The sequence below is a fragment of the Chaetura pelagica genome, unplaced genomic scaffold (assembly GCF_000747805.2).
Source record: "Chaetura pelagica isolate M959 unplaced genomic scaffold, ChaPel_1.0 scaffold21, whole genome shotgun sequence".
NCBI lineage: Eukaryota > Metazoa > Chordata > Aves > Apodiformes > Apodidae > Chaetura > Chaetura pelagica.
The window spans coordinates 2,213,033-2,229,747 of NW_009952251.1; the positions used below are offsets into that span (position 1 = coordinate 2,213,033).

Genomic DNA, 16,715 nt, shown 5'->3' on the forward strand with positions numbered 1-16,715 from the left:
AGTGGAATATAACTCAAGGAGCCAGCACTGGAGACATACGGTGCTGTGAATGAGTGCTGTGTGTTACTCTACTGGATCTGAGTCCAAGCACTATTTATACTGCAGCATATTCAGCACCAGATTGTTAAATCTTAATAGTGAAACAGTGCATCATTTAAATGTTTTTGTTCTGTTTATGTCCCATTTTAAATCATTGGATATCAAGCAACACTTACTAACTTTTTGTTTCATTTGGACAAGATCTCCCCTTGCCTAAAGCTTCCTAATCTGCTTTTGAAGTATTAGTCTGTCTATACCAGCATGTTAAAGTGAAATTTTGTGCCACTGAGGATGAACTAGCTCACTGCAAGGTTGTTTCAGTATGTGGAGACAGGATACATTGCTAAGCAAGACATCAATTATAAATGTAAACATTTAAATGCTACAGAAACAGAGTTGTACTACAATGATATCCTCTTCAACCTGTGTAGGAATGGTGGGGAAGATATTCCATTGCAGTTACTTCATGGGCTTATAAGCATTGTGTTCTGTTACTGTATCTGTGCAAGAAGCATTGGTTTACTATTTCAGGGGTGTTATTTATTTTGTTATGATATTTGGGAGATCAGGATAAAAGACCTTTGCAGTTTATTTCAGTTTGATTAATTCCAGCGCAGTTGAAGAACCAGGAGTAGAGAGTGGGGAGGAGAAAGCTGAAGTTTCTTGGCATCACAGCATCCTTCCAGATACCCAAAGAGGGTTATTAAAGCTCCTGTTAAGGAGGTAGTTTTCTCATCTAATAGTGTATTTGTGGCAGTAGAGCTTACAGATGGCCTTTTTGAAGATCAAAAAGTATACAAGCAGAGCTCAAAAGGCATCAGTTTACACGGGAGAAAAGGTAATTCGTGTCTTGCAGGGCTGTGCAGAGAAAAGTTATGTGAACAGAACAGTGGGGCAGTGGGAACATGGTGGAGGAGGAAATAAGAGCAGCAGTCGCAGTAGTGCAGAACAAGGCCGAACTGCTTTGCTGTCATGTAAGATAGCACTGTGGCTTTCTTTGTTTGGTGTCTTCCTGGAAGTCATTCCTCTGTGTTAGTCATTGTTTTTGGTGTGGGTGGGCCCTCTGCAATTGCCTAAACAGAAATAATACCTCTGCACCAAATGGTTTACCATCCAAGCTTACAGTCTTTGTGACAAGCTCATCCAGAAGAGGTGATGATCCCTATTAAGGAATGAACAGAAGTAGAAATAGGACTTGCAGCATTTCCTCCACCCCCAAAATGCTATTTTGGATCTGCGGTCAGCTGCTTGCTATTGGGTTTTTTTTCACAAAGAAAAGCAACCATCTGCATAGTGCAGCTGGGAGTGAACTCTTCTTACTTTGTGGATTTCCAGTGCCATCCATCCACACTGGGAATTGTACCATTCTTAGATTGTAGCTGTATGCTGAAAGCCCACACACAGGCATTTTCGTGTTCAAGTCAAAACCAATGCATTTATTTACTGAAGGGTTTTGCAGACTGCAAAATCAGGATTGTGGAGTATTTAAAGCTTGTTCTAACTTAGAGAATGAGGCTTTAGTGGGATGATGAAAGATGTGAAGGGCGGAAGCCTCCTGTGCTTCCTTGAAGTTATGTCAGCAACTCTCTGCTAAGGTTTTAAAATCTATTACAACTCCTCCCCGTTGTTTGTTTCAGGAGTCAGTACAACACATCTTTTTGAGCAAGACTGTGATAAACCTCAAGACAGATCTTGAATCTTGTGAACAAAGAAACTTATCAAAGGGTTTAGTAAATGGCTGATAAAATGTAATTTATTTATTTTTTTTTTTCTTTTCAGGAATAATCAAGCTAGGGAGGTGGAATCCCCTTCCTCTTAGTTATGTGACTGATGCACCAGATGCGACAGTAGCTGACATGCTACAAGATGTCTATCATGTTGTGACATTGAAAATCCAATTACAAAGGTGGGTGTTTCTGAACATCTGTCCTTCTCTATTCTCTCAGCTGCTCTGTCAATTACAGCAGTACTACAGAGATTAGCACATCCTGGCTTCACTAATTTCTTGTCTTTTGGTGAAATGAAAACAAAAGAAGGGTGGGTCACTTGGCAGCTTTTTGGTGTGTGTTCCAACTGATTTTGTATGTTTTCTGAAGTAGCAGTATGGTAGCAGAGAGGGAAGGGGGAGAAAATCAAGTAAAGATTATGGGTCCTTTAAAAGCAGATCTTTCCACAGTCCCTAATTTAATGGATTCTTGAGGCCTTATTCTATCAAAAAATAAACTCCCTGCCTGTTTTCACAGGCAGCATTGTAACATAACAGAGAGCCTGGAATAATTTATGCACAATTCTTCAAAGCTCAGCTTGAACAGAAGAGGTGTCCATTGGGATGTGTGTCTGTATGTGTGTGTCCTTTGGTGGCAGGTACCTGCTCTCCAACTGTTCAGTTCTGATTTGAATTTTGAAGTAGTTGGTACCTCACTGATGTTAACCTGCCAAGCAGCAACATTTCTTCCCTATTATATCTCTGATGGGACTTGGGGTTTCCAATTCCCACTAAAAGGCATTTCCTTGGTTTTATATACTGTTAAAATTTCTCACCTAAACTGCATCTCTTCAGTGTAGTTGTGAAAGAACATCTAGAGCCCGTAACCTTTTAAAACTGGAATGCAGTAACTCATCTCTTCCTGAGTATGAGTTACCAGGAGTCCGTCTAGCTGGTTGTCACATCTGTATTACCAGAGGATATCAGCCCAAGATCAAGGTCTCATTCTTTATCTTCAAAGTGCTTGAATGCCTGGATGCCAATAAAAGATAGCCTGTGACTTAGAGATAAAGATGGTAATTGACTACTTGAACTCCTCAAGCAAAACTGAACTTTCGACTCTGAGGGTAAAGCTAGGCTGTGTGGGCAGAAGGCAGGACCACCTCAGAGGCTGACTGGAGAGTGTGCATTAGGTTTCTCAGGCATGAATGGCACTGGGAAGCTTCTTCTGGTTTTCTAATGCACTTCTCATGTCTGTCCCCATGGATGTAGACACAGACCATAAGATTGTTAAATTAAAAGAGGCACAAGTCACATGAAGACAAAAGCTTCACTACATACGCTATTCTTGTATAATGAAAGTGAGAATGAGCTACATGTGACAGATGTTGGGCATATGACAATGTGTTTCTGAAGGGCTCTTGGATACATCACTGATGAGGGCAGTATAAGAACCAGTGTAAAATAAACCAAACTTCTCAGACTCGCTTCTCAAAGCCTTGCCTCCACACAAGAGGCCGTTTCTGTTCAATGATTTTTTTAGCAACAGTGTGGCATATGTTTGTTTTTCTATCCCAACAGGAGTATCTCTGTCTGGAGATGATGGCTTTATCCAGCCTTTTCTGGGGCTTGCTTCATGCAGTTCTTTGCTCTCCATCAAGCCCCTGAGGGAACGGTTATGCACACATGTAATATCATGGTAGAATTAGCTGCTATTCCTGCCATGTACTGTCATTCTTTTAGTTAAACTACACATCCTCTGGGAGTTGGACTCGATGTGGAGAGGAAGGTGGAGAGAAGCCCCTGGATGGATTGGCTAAGCAGGAAACTCCAAGGCTGTGCTCACTGCTTAAAGTTCTGTAACACTTGTACAAAAAAAGTAAGCATCTGTGAAGGTGATAATTATATCTCCTTTTTGCTTTCTGTTTTAACAGTTGTTCAAAGTTGGAAGACTTGCCAGCAGAGCAGTGGAACCACGCCACAGTTCGCAATGCCTTAAAGGAACTGCTCAAAGAGATGAATCAGAGCACACTAGCCAAAGAATGTCCTCTCTCTCAGGTCAGTGTTCGTAAAAGGCTAAGGGAAAGCCAGATTTACAAGACAGAAAGCTCATATTTGTTCAGTAAAGGGCTTAGACTAAACAATTCCATAAATATAAAATAAATTTATTATTTTCTTTAGAAAAGAGAAATTCTAATTAATATGAAAAAACAATATCTTTATACCATGTTTGCTAGTGGATGGCCAGATGGAAATTATGAACGAGTGGTTGATTTTTATGTTGCTGTTCAGAGAGATGTAGATGTAAATCCTTCATCCTGAATCTTTTACAAGAGGAATGGTGAACCTCAAATGCGAGACTTGAGTTACTTTTTCCCACTAGCAGAAGCCTGCCTCCCCCACCAACCTGCAAGTAGCTCTTATCAGCCTCCATCTGTGATGAAAAGTATGCTGTTTTAACAGTTGTGCCCCGATTTCTAGGCAACAGCAACACAAAACATATATGTAATTACGTTTTAAGAAAACAACAAAAAACAAAAACCAAGAAAAACTCAGTCTGATTCTCGCTGACTGCTTTATAAACAGCAGTGATGTCATGTCCAAGACACTAAGACATGGATTCCTACAGATATCATGACTTCTCTTTGTGCTTCAGATTGTCATAACAAGAGATTCATACGATTTTCAGGACTGTGTCCTCCTTACCTCTCAGAAAAAAAACCAAACCAAAACAAACAGAAAACACATCAGCACCCAGACCAAATAACTTTGGTAGGAGTGAAAAATATGTTGCATTCTTTAGGAAGAAAGTCTTCACCATGAGGGGTAGTAAGGCACTGGAATAGGTTGCCCAGGGAGGTTGTGAATGCCCCCACCCTGGAGGAGTTCAAAGCCAGGTTAGATGAGGCTTTGTGCAGCCTGGTCTAGTGAGAGGTGTCCCTGCTCATAGGAGGGAGGTTGGACCCTGATGTTCTTTAATGTCCTTTCCAACCTCAACCATTCTGTGATTCTATGATTCTGAAAGCTTCATTAGAATTAATGAAGGTGATTAAGGGAGGTGATTAAGGGAGTGGAACATCTCCCTTATGAGGAAAGGCTGAGAGAGCTTGCAGGGGGGGTTTGACTAGGTGGTCTTTTGAGGTCCCTTCTAACCCCTAACATTCTGTGATTCTGTGATAGGTTAATCTGCCTACTGTATCTTAAAAAAGTCAAAACGTCAGTAATCCATACTCTCTAAAAATTTTGTTCCTTTGCTAGCTTGTATCCAGTGTTCCTTCCCTTGAGGTTGCCTGTCTTGCATTGCGCTGTATGGTCATTCTGCAGTTCATGATCCAAAGCCTCTAGGAACCAAGATAATTCTTTCTATGTATAGCTAGCACAAATTGGTCTCACTGTGTTGTGATTACAAGTCCAGGGAAAGCACAGGGGTGAGATACAGAGGAGAATTCAGGTCTTTGCAATGGGTAGTAATCATGTTCCTCATCTTCCTTAGCCTGTTGGGTCTGCAGAACTAACAAGAATAGAAAGGCTGTTTAAGGAAAAGCCATGTAACTTGCCTTACTGCTAAAAGAGTAGCAGTGACTCTTGATATGCACTGAGCATAAGTGTGTTGAATACAGAACTGTTTTTCTTTTCACACCATTTAAGTGTAATTTCTTTAGATAGAATTATCTGTGGAATCTGGTCGGCTAATGATGATTGCAGCATATGGTTGTGTCTGCCCAGGCTTCTTTATTATCCAGTACAACTAAACTATACATCATTTCATACACAGAATTCATTTGTTGACTGGGTCTTTTTCCTCCCACTTCAGTTTCAAAGTCTACCAGGTGGAAATGCTACAGTTGGTTTACTCTTTCTGTAGCCTCAGTCTGAAATGTATTTATAAAATTACTGATGGCAGGACTGTAGCAGCAAAAATTCTTGCCCCAGTATTTATTTGGAGGACAAAGCTAAAAGAAGATCTTTCTGTAGAAGTTTAAGCTTCCCTTCTCTTAAGCACAGGTGTTAGTGACCTTGAGTAGTGACTAAACCTTGAACTGGGACTGCAAGAATGCAGCTTGTATTATTATTGTTAGTATCACCATAAAAAGTTTCAGTCTCTTTTGTTTTGCCACACAAAATGCAAAAGATATAATGGAAGGTTGTATAGGAGCTGTCTATTACCATCATCTGAATATGCCTCTAATATAATTCTTTCTCCCAAATCAGTTTAAAAAAAAATATCGTGCCAAATGTGAAATGTCATTACAACCCCCTTGTGGTTAATATCTTATTGACAGCAGCAAATTGTGGAGTGGTCTCTTAGGAGTCAAACTGCAGAGTAAATGTTGCTGTTTATTAATGTATTCACAGTGCCTCAAGTACAGAAGTGAAGAGGGGCAGTGCAGGGAGCTCTTGCTCCCACCGGCGACGATGTTCTGTCTCTGGTTCTCAGTGCCCAAGCTCTCCATGCAGCCCAGATGGGGATTCTGATTGCCACTAATGGGAAATGTAATAATTCACTTTGATTTAAAATTGTTCTGTTTTTTTCTGCTAGGTGTATTATGTGGTTGCATCTCAGCTACTCTTAGCATGCGGCTCCTTTTCAAGCAAATAAATCCCAGTTAACCAAGTAGGGGGGAAGGAGAGTGGGGAGTGAGTGAGTGTGGCAGAAATAAATCAAATTCTTTCAGGATTTTAATCTTTGCATAGAGACCTGTCTTTCCTCTATATTGTATAACTCATTTCAGCACTGCCCATGAGTTTTGTCTGGAGCAAGATTTTTTGGGATGTGAGCACATCCCACGTTTTTTTTTCCTTGAACTTACTACACTGTGTGTCTTTGTGTGGGTATTTCTCAACTGCTGGGCTGAGTAGCTTTCATTCTGTGTGGGTGTCACAGCCACACACTTGCAAAGCCTCCTATCTGTTTGCTTCATGTAACTTCTTCCTTCTTTAAGGGTTTGCCCAGGAATAATATGCATTATTTAGAAATTTGGAAATACTCTCCCTCCCCCTTCTGAATGGATATTTCCTTTCTGCAACTTACCAAGATTCCTAGCAGAAATGCCCTAGGATACGTAGTTTGAAAGTTGTTGTGGTTCCTTCCCATCTTCTACTGTCAAGCAGTTGAAGAGAATCTGTCCTGGGATTTTTCATCAGTGGTTGATTTGATTTTACTATATATTTGCAGCTTTGCTATCTTTAATAAAGGTTAATGGGTTAATATATTTATGATATTTAATAGCCCTTCAATTTGAGTAATGTCCATTTATTGTCGGATTAGAGGATTTGAGGCCAGAGGGGAGAAGGGGAAAACTAATTGTTATGTAGACAAAACTAAACAATTTCCCCACCCTTCTTTAGTGACTGAAAATGTAGCTAAAGTGACTCTCAGAAAAAGCAAGTTATCTCAGCTCAACTTCATTCAAAATCCTTTCTTAGCAGAGGCTATCTCCATGTCAGCCTTTCTGAATGCTATTGCCTGTTAAAATGCCTTGGAGCAAACAAGGATTTATGGGGAAGGAATTGCTGCTGTCTGCCACAGTGCTAGGTTTATGTCTCAAAATATTGATTTTAATTAGAAAATTGGATCTCAGTTTTAGAAATGGAAGCTGCCACTTTAAAAAGCTCTTACTTCATAGCCTTCAGACTAGTATACCATAGCAGCATCTGAGTGGAAAAGTGGAAGTAAAAAGGCAGAAGAGCCTCTCTTCTGAAAGTGCAGTTAGCTTGGGAAGACTGAAGCTAATCTGCATGGCTCAGCTATCTTAAGTCTCTGAGTTCTGCTAATATTTTTAAGTCCCCAAAACACAAGAGTTCAGCAACAGCTGGAGTACTGTGATGCTGCAGTTAATTGGGTAGAAGGCTGGATAAATATGGAAGAGGGAGGGATGTTTTTGTTTATAAAGCATTGTTAAAACTGAGTTAGCCAATATGTAGGCTTTGTAGCTTTCCATAGATGGCCAAGATCCCATTTTGCACAGGCGCCCATGCGAGCCAGTGGGCCAGAACCTGAGCCTGTGGTGGATAGTTCATTTGAGCTTTGGGATCATCCTCGCTCTCATCTCTGTGCAGAAGGGTCAGTGTGCTGGTGCTTTTTCTGAGCTTTGATGTAACTGAGGAAGGAGGGCATGAGGAAAGTGTGAGCTCTGGAAAGGTACTTCCTCTGTAGAAGGGGTGAAGGGAGAGGGAAAAATAGAACGGAAGAACTACCAGTAAACAGGCTGTTTCCCTCCCTATGGGCAGAAGCGCCCCAGATACACAGTACCATTTTTATGGGTATGAGATGCTGCATAACTAGTGTGCTCCTCTCTGCTTCAGTTGGCTGATACTACCAAGAGTCACTCAGAGGGAATGTACAAAGAGTAGAAAGGGGTGGTGGTTAAGCAAGTGATATTTTAGTTTTGTGGAGCTTTTTTTGTGGGTTTTGGTTGTTCTGTGTTGTAGTATGTGTAGTTGTCTTCAGTCTGAGTGACTCTGTTAATTTCTCTTTGCAGTGATTTTTCACACAAGGGCTAGTTACACGTTTCTATAAATTATATTAATTTAACTTATTTGCCTAACTGTTGGTCTGCAGTGAGTAGCACAGATGTTCTCTGATTCTTGGCTGTGTGGTCTTGCTGCGTTTGGAAGCAGAACAGAGACATCTGAAAAGCATTATTTGGATTATGCATGCTGGAGCATCTAATCTTACCTTTAGGGTCTGGTTCCTAAATCGTGCTTGTTCTCACCCAGGTGCAGTGAGCATGTGTTCCCTAGCATGCCCCTGCCTCTTGTTATGCAGCTACAGTTTAGATATTATAGTATCACAAGTACACAGTAAAGTAGAACTGCCTCCCTGGCCTGAGCTTCAGGTCTCAGTATAGGTTTGCACTTTATCTTTTTTGCATTATTATGGAAAAGAAATATTATTATTTTCTAATTGTAATTATGGCTAGGAATGTAGAAATGAGAATATAACAAATTTTGTGTATTCGTCAGACACTCCTTTTGGTTTTAAAATTGCAAATAGATAATAATTGTGCACTCACAGCCATTCACTTTTCCTGGAAAAGATTTCTAATTGTGTAAGATATTTTAAAACACTTTCTGTCTTTTTTCTGTGCTTCCAGAGTATGATTTCATCCATTGTAAATAGCACATACTATGCCAATGTGTCAGCGACCAAGTGCCAGGAGTTTGGGAGATGGTACAAAAAGTACAAGAAGATTAAAGGTAAATTGATTTATTTTATTTTGTGACTTTCCAAGTTCTTGAACTTCTGCTGACAGTTTGAGATTATTTGCTTTAAGTAAAAGTAATAATAAGCTATGATAATATTAGTGACTTTGTCTACAAAGAGGGCACAGTCACAGCACATTTGAAATTTAATCTGATATTTACAAATAAGGCTTGTGTGAAAACACAGGCCACTTAAAACATGCTTAAAATATCCCATTTAGCTGTGCTGAAAGATCAACTGTGTTTTGAATTAAGCTAAAACGTTTTGGGAAAAAAAAATGCAGCTCTGGATTTAAAAATTAAATTGCTATGTAAATTACCTTAGTTTTGTTTTATTCATGAAAGTTAAAACCTGTCTTTCTGAGTTACATGTGCCCTTGCTCTCTGCATTTAATACTACTAAGTGTACTGGCATCCCTGCCATGTTTTATCATGTGGAATGTGGATACCAGTGGTGCATTTAAAACCCAGTTAGGAGATGTTGCTAAATAACCTGATGCTGTAGCCACTGAAGTTAAGATGAGAATAGCCTGTTGTTTGTATTTTTTCTTCAATGAGGTTGTGTTAGTTGGTTAGCATTTAATGCCTGAGGGAGCAAAATCATTCTATACAAGTTCATCCCACTCTCACCACTGAAATGCCTGATCACCTACTAATAGTACATGAAATGATGTGACAAGGATCCATTATGTGTATTTTGTTCTTTTATTCATCCTTTCCTTTGGGAAGGGACTTGCATGTGTACAAGAGCTTTTGTTTTGGTAGTTTTTTTTAAAAAACCAACACAGATGTGCCTCAGAGTTTAGGGGTAGTCAAAAGCTTTTCCACAATACCAGCTGGCTTCTCTCTCTCCAGATGTCCATTGGTCCAGGAGATTAGCTTTACCCTATGATAGGTTTTTTCATAGTTTTTCTGTTTTATACCACTTAAAGGAAGATTCACTGTCTGAAAGAAGATGTAGGCTGTTTTTGTTGTTTCTGTCTGTGTCCTTTCAGTGCCCAGGAAAATCATAATGGAATTCACAAGCAGTATGCAGAAATAGGCTAATGTCCTGTCCCTCCTGAGAACCTGTTGTATCTATAGTCGCGTGAAGATTAGCATCTTTCGAAAAGAATCTGCCATCTTTTTCTCTTAAAAGGCCAGCAAACATGAGCTATGAAAAGTTGCTTGTTTAGCTTCTATAGGGCAGACTATAAATCTGCATAATGATACCATAAAGAGCCTGCTTCTTGAGTTAGGAACATATGAAACAAAATTGCATAAAATATCAAAACAAGTTCTGCGGCATCTGTTTTGCCTCTGTATGTCTGGCTTGTGCAGAACATACATGTAAGATGCTCAAGCTTGGGGTGTGCAGTGGTTAGATTTTCACTACGAGAAAAAAAGAAACGAAAACATAGTAAAGTTATTTGTATCAAGCAGGAAGGTTGTTCAGGCAGAAGTGGGATAACGATGCAGATGAGGGAATGATCGATTTGGTTTTCACCTGCTAAGATGATTTAGTCTTGAAGTAAAAATGTTGATTAGATATTTTAGTAGATGGTTAGCCTCATGCCGAGCAGACTGGATAGTTTCTTCTCTCTTAATTGCCATTGCATGACTCAGAAGTGTTTTTTTCTCTAAATGGTGTCTCTTAATAAAAGAATTTTATTCAAAGTGCTCTAATATATCCTCTTGGTTAAAAACCAATCAAAGGAATCAAACAGCTTCAAGGTCATCACTATTTGCTTTTACTTGCTGTTCTGAGAACAGACATGGGCTTTTTTCTTCCTCCCCCCCACTTCTTTTTCCAAACTGGGCAAGGGTGCCAGTTGCAGAGGCTCTACATGCCCTCAACTGTAGTGTTCTTAACTGTAGAGGTGCCACTACAGCTTCCGAGTGTTTCTAGCACACTGTTGTCTTCCACTTTCTTCCATTCTTGGAGCACTGAATTATTTAAGTTCTTACTTTTTTTAGTTAGTAAGTGCACAGTTAAATTGTTAAGTGCAGTAAAAGCAGAATGAGACTTCAATCAAGAGGTCAAGGACCCAAACCTGAGAGTTTGCCAGATATCTGTATCTGTGTTATTCAAAGAGCCAGTCATTGCTGTTTGTGTGTGTGTGCATGTGTGTTAGCAGGAGGAGAAAAAGGAAGGTTAAGGTATGTGTGAAGTAAACACAAGCTGCTATAAAGCAGTTCAAGTAGTGTTGATTCATCAACCATATGAGTGGAAGAGAAAACAAAGAGTCTGTGGCAGGTACAGTGGTGCATGGAGAATAAACAACCATGCAACCTCAGGGCAGTAATCTAAATCCCCTGGAAAGAGGAAGACTTTTGTGCTTCTTTGGGTAGTTTCAATTTTTCATCGTCTCTGTTTTCATGACATTTATTTTTGTAGCCAGATATTCCTACAAGACAGCTCAGTTAGTATGCAAAACTGGTTACTTGTGTTAAATGTTTCAGTTTTAATAATTAAAAAAAAAGGACTTAGATTTTCCGTGAAGGTGGATGAATGATGCAGCAATTAATTTTTCAGGTTGTAATCTGGAAAGATTAGGTAAAACTATAATTTAGAGTCTTTGGTATCAGCAGCTATATGTATTTGTAACTCTAGGGCTGGTTATTAGAAAGTAAAATCAAGAAACAATTCACATGAGCTGTGGTAAAGACAAAATAGGAAGGGACTTCAAAATAACTTTATTGACATTGCAAACTAAATGCAGCCTACAGTGTTAAATGTGTCTTCTATTATCTGCTAATGTCTGTTTTAATAAAACAGTGGGAACTAAATGGTTGCTTCTTAATCAAAACCATGATTTCCTAAACATAAGCTACATGATTCTGTTACAAATTGCCACATACAGATCTCCTAGTTCAAACTTTTTTCCTTTCTCATACAAATAAATAAACAGTAAAATAATTATACACTCTGGAAGATCAAAGAAATTAAAACTGAAGCCAGGCAGAAAAATAAAAAGTTGTCTGGAAAAAAACAAAACAAAACAAAAGCCAAAACCAAGAGAATCAAGTTGCTGACTATATAGTTAATGTTTAAATAAATATAAGAATATGAACAATCAATAATTTGGTATCATTAGCAACAGATGTAAAAGCTGTACACAAATGGAATTGTATCAAATCTCAAGTAAGCATTCTCAGTGTTTATTCTGTTGAACTCACTGAAAATACAGCTAAACTATTTATGATTGTAATTTAAAAAACATTTTCAGTTAGTTCAGCTCAGCGTGATAATTTTGTCTGTGTCAAGATGATGCTAGGAGAAAATCCTGCTTAAATTTTCCTCCCACCCTGCCCCAACCCCTTCAGATTTTAAGACATTCACAGTTTACTCAGCGGCACAAGAGAGTATCCAGACAGACTGGGGAGTTGGCTGGTCTCAGGGATGGAGGCCTTTTGTCTTCTCGTGGCTCTGAGCCCGCCACTTGGGATACACAGGACATGAGTGAGTTTGTAACAGGGTGTCCACTCTCCCCAGTCTCCTGGGGATACATGTATATATTTGAAGGAGAGCTTTTGTTAGCATAGTTTTAGTGGAAAATGTATAGCTCTTGGGAAGCAAAAAGCTTGCAGTTCTTATGTGAACTTTCTCTTCCACTCACGGACATCTGTAATCATTTGGGGTGGTAATTAAGCTATCTAGCTTGTATTATAATTTTGTTCAGAATGTGCACTGTGAATGGATTGAATATTACTATGTGAACCCTTTTTTTAAACTCTACTTATTCAGTTTTTATTTTTCTTCTTTTTGAGGGATGCAAAGCATCTTAGGACACAGCTCTGCATATGTGATGGGGTTTGAGTGTGTTTAAACCTACTTAAATGAAGAATCAGAATTCCTATTTTCGATAGTGGTTACAGACTCATTGATGACAACTATACAGCAATGTGTTAGTCCAGTGTTTCTCAAGCTGTCTTTCTCTTGCCAAGTCCCATGGGGTTACTAATCTCAATCTGAGAACTGCTCATCTGGTTTCTCTAGATGCTGAACTTGCTGAAGCTGGAAGAAGGTGTTCAACATTGTTGGAAACTGGGAATTGAATAATTGTTTTTAAGGCTTGCATTGGTTATTAATATTATTAACAAATAGATACACAAATAAAAATAATAACTTTCAAGTAACTAAATGCATATATATAGACACACACACCTATGAGTAACTGTATAAACACACAACTCTATATAAACTCTACATATAGAGAGAAATCTTTCAGAACATGCAACTCAGATCACTGTTAAGTGACAAAACTTAAGTCAGTTACATACTCATTCTCAGTGTTTTGGGTTCATAGGATTTTGAATATTTTTTAGCTCTGTGCTAAACAGATACTTCACTTCCAAGTGTCATGCTTTCCATTTTTATCAGGAGGACTATCACTGTATCAGATTTTATTCACAACTGAAAGTCTTAACTGGTGTGAATTTTTTCTTTTTGCCTGATGAGACAACTTAGCTCAGTGGGAGGAAATTAGGAAGGTAGAGGGGAGAAAGAAATACACGGTGAACATAGCAATAAAAAGACCTATTTTCTTTGTCTATGTATTAAGAACATTTCATGATTATGAAGAACTGAGTTCATACTTACATATGCCCTCTTGAACCTGTACAGTAACCCAAAAATAATTTTAAAAAAGATCATTGGTTATATTCTTGTTTTCTGACAGGCATCTTTGGAGGCAATGCAGTGTATCAGAAGAAAATTACTTACTATATCTAAGCAGAAAAGACAGAATACATGTTAGCATCTTTGTGTCCCTAGGGGTGACTTGGATCTAATCTTTAGGATGAGGGAAGGAGAAGGTCAGCTGCACAGTGAGAGTCAGCAATGTTAGTACCCTCTGCTCAGTTCACCTGGAGCTGATGCTGGCCAAAGATCCACTTTTAATGATAATTCTTCTAAATACAAAAATAGTGATTTGTGCTTTGGTGGGAGCTGAACAATTTACAACAATGAAGAACAGACAATGGCCTTTTTCTGTCTGTTTTCCATTAGGGTTGGATAAAGGCCTTTGCTATCCACTGCTAGTGGCCAAATGATTTCTGTATGTGCTCTATAGCTATTTTGAGGTTATTTGCTATCCTGGAGGAGCAGAGGAAGGGAAAGGTTTTGAAAGTTACAACTTCTTATCAAGTCTACCTCTCCAGTCATCCTGCTTTTTATCCAATCCTGACTGCAGGAGCAAACAGCCAGGCAGAGATCAGACAGTGAAGGAAGTCAGTGAAAGACCTTGGGTAAATAAGATTAGATGTTGAATGAACATCAGACTCCTCAGGCCAGCCCTTTGCACTGAAGTGGTTACGTGGTCTGTGATTAAAAGAAATAAGTAATTATCCTAATTATAGATTAAAAGATACAGAATTACCACTTTAGAAGCACCTCCTGTGCTCTTGAGTGGTTCTGTTGTTTACGAACTGGTTGTTCATAATTATGTAGCCTAAACAAGTGCCCCTCAATATACTGCAGCAGCCCTGTCTCTGAGATGGAGGGTGGTGCTTTGCTGATGGGTGCCTCATCCTCCAAGGACAGCTCCAAAGTTCAAGTCTTGCTCCAGTGAGTAGGATGGTGCTAAGCCAGGAGAAATTGTGGGAACCTCTATCTCAAGATGCATGCGGGACATATTGGAGTTCACAGAGTTCTCCCCACTTGGCCATGACAGCCGCTGGTAATGGGTTTCATGATGTCCAGGTTTTAAATAATAAATAAAACAAAAAAGCAAACTCTGAAGCCTGGGGAACAGCCCTCAGTGGTGACATCCTGTCACAATTGAAGCATGGCAATTCTGCGGGCTAGTAACTTATTACAAAATGTTTCTTTACCAGCCTCTTCCTCCTGTGGGGCAAAGTGCCCGTATGCCTGTGGGAATGAAAAGTTCAGGACTCGCTGGGTCATGGGTGCTGGCGGGTCCCCACTGCAGCTCTTGCTCTCCCTGCCCCATCCATTATTGTGCGTAGGAATTTGGTTCCCTGTGCTGTCAGTTCAGTGCTGCTCATAAGCCCTAATGCCCCACAGGCTGTTTGTCAGAATGTTCCTATTAACAACTCAGTAAAAAAGGGTGAGGGGAAGGGAAGGTGGAGAACTAAATCTTATTTTAAATCTTTTGAGCTGGTTTTATTTCACATGGAAAGTTGCATGCAGACCACCCCAAGCTATTGTGCTGTGGACTGTGTCAGCTGCTTGACTGCAAAAGGGAGATTTGGGTAGAGGTTAAGAGCATCACACAGGGAAAGGGTGCACTGGATTGCTTTTGTGCTGTATCCAGGAAATTTCTAACTCAGTATGGAGTCAAAATACATTGACACACGTGGTAATCATTATAAGAAGAGAAAGGAACATTGAAATACAACAAATTGCTGCTCCCATTCTGGGGATTATGTTGGTTTCTGACTGTCTTGAAGAGATAGTGACATGTTGTATGGGGGTATAGAAAAATGAATGGCAGATACTATCTTGGAGCGCTCTGAGAGCTGCTTGGTGAGCTTGGTGCAGTACCTGTTGTCCAAACACCTTGAATCTGCCTACCTGGTGTGTGGCTTCAGAAGGGTGGGTGGATGTTTTGTATTTCATTTAAAAGAGCTCTCCAAGCAAGCAGCTGCAGAGTTGTATACTCAGCAGTGAGATACAGGGATAAAAAGGCAACACTTCCATGTCTTTTGCTGTGGTCAAACCACAGATGGAGGTGGGTAGCAGCCTCCTGGACCAGCTTTTAACTAGCACAGGTATTGCTAGGCAAGGAAATTTGTCTGCAGTACTTGAAGATAGACAGCATGTGGCCATGAAGCCCCTTCCTAGTTTAAGGTCCTGCAGCTCTCTCTTCGCTGCTTTGTATTCCAATATATTCAAGTACCAGCTGATTCCTACAGGACTACAAGAGTTATAAATGTATCCCCAGTTTGAGTGGAGCAGCAGCAAAGAAGGGAAGGGGAAGACTGTAATGGTATAGGAACACGGAAAGTGGAGGATGCAAATGGAAAAACTGTCTCAAGAAGATCTGAGGCAGAACATTGATGTCACAGCAGCTTTGTGGCTCCTATGTCCCTTTTTTCTTAGAGCATTGCCTGTAAGCTGGCCCATCTCCCAGGGCAGTGCCAGTCTCCATCTCGGGTTTGAATAAGGCTCACTCCAGTCCAGCCCTGCAGAACCCTACCAGTCCATAGTTACCAAAGAACAACAGGGAATCTGATAGGGGCAATGTGTTAGAGAAGGAAAGAGTTTTGGTGAGTTGAGTAATGCACATTTTTTCCATCCAGCGTAACTGTTAATGGCAACCTTTTATTATTGAAGTGGTTGAAGTGACGAGAATCTGGTTTGTTTATTGGGAGTATATGCATGGCTTTATAGTCTAATGTGATCGAAAAAGGGAACTGATAATAAGGGGAAAATACACCTATGGAACCAAGTCAGGTGATGTCTCTATGTAATGTAATTCCAGGAGCACTGCAGAGATTAACAGCCTGGCAGCCTTTTAATCTAAAACTTTATTTTTATAGGGGTTTATAACTTGGCACTAAAGTCAGGAGTGGGTGGAAACTTGGCAAATGTGGTTCAGCCCAGAAAGTGAATGTTATTTGTATTTATTTCTCAACAAGTTTTCAAAAACACTTGGTTACTGTTTTTGTGTTCTATCAAGTAGTAATTTGTTGGTTTCAGTGACTTGTTCTCTGTGTATTTCTTAAACCTACCTCAGCTCTTCTGAAACTCCTAGTGGAAGGACTCTAAATTTCCAGGGGTGTAAAGACCAAAAGTAGCTCTTACAATGTTTTCTTTCAG

General features: G+C 39.7%; 1 protein-coding gene across 1 annotated transcript in view; it reads left to right on the forward strand.

Moving 5' to 3' along the window:
* The window catches only part of SATB2 (SATB homeobox 2), a 108,206-nt gene that overhangs the window by 33,544 nt on the left and 57,947 nt on the right, over positions 1–16,715 (forward strand). Inside the window, exons 2-4 of the mRNA XM_010007357.1 lie at positions 1,819–1,945; positions 3,679–3,802; positions 8,842–8,944. Of these exons, the coding sequence (XP_010005659.1) occupies positions 1,819–1,945; positions 3,679–3,802; positions 8,842–8,944 (354 nt within the window). The remainder of the gene's footprint in view (positions 1–1,818; positions 1,946–3,678; positions 3,803–8,841; positions 8,945–16,715) is intronic.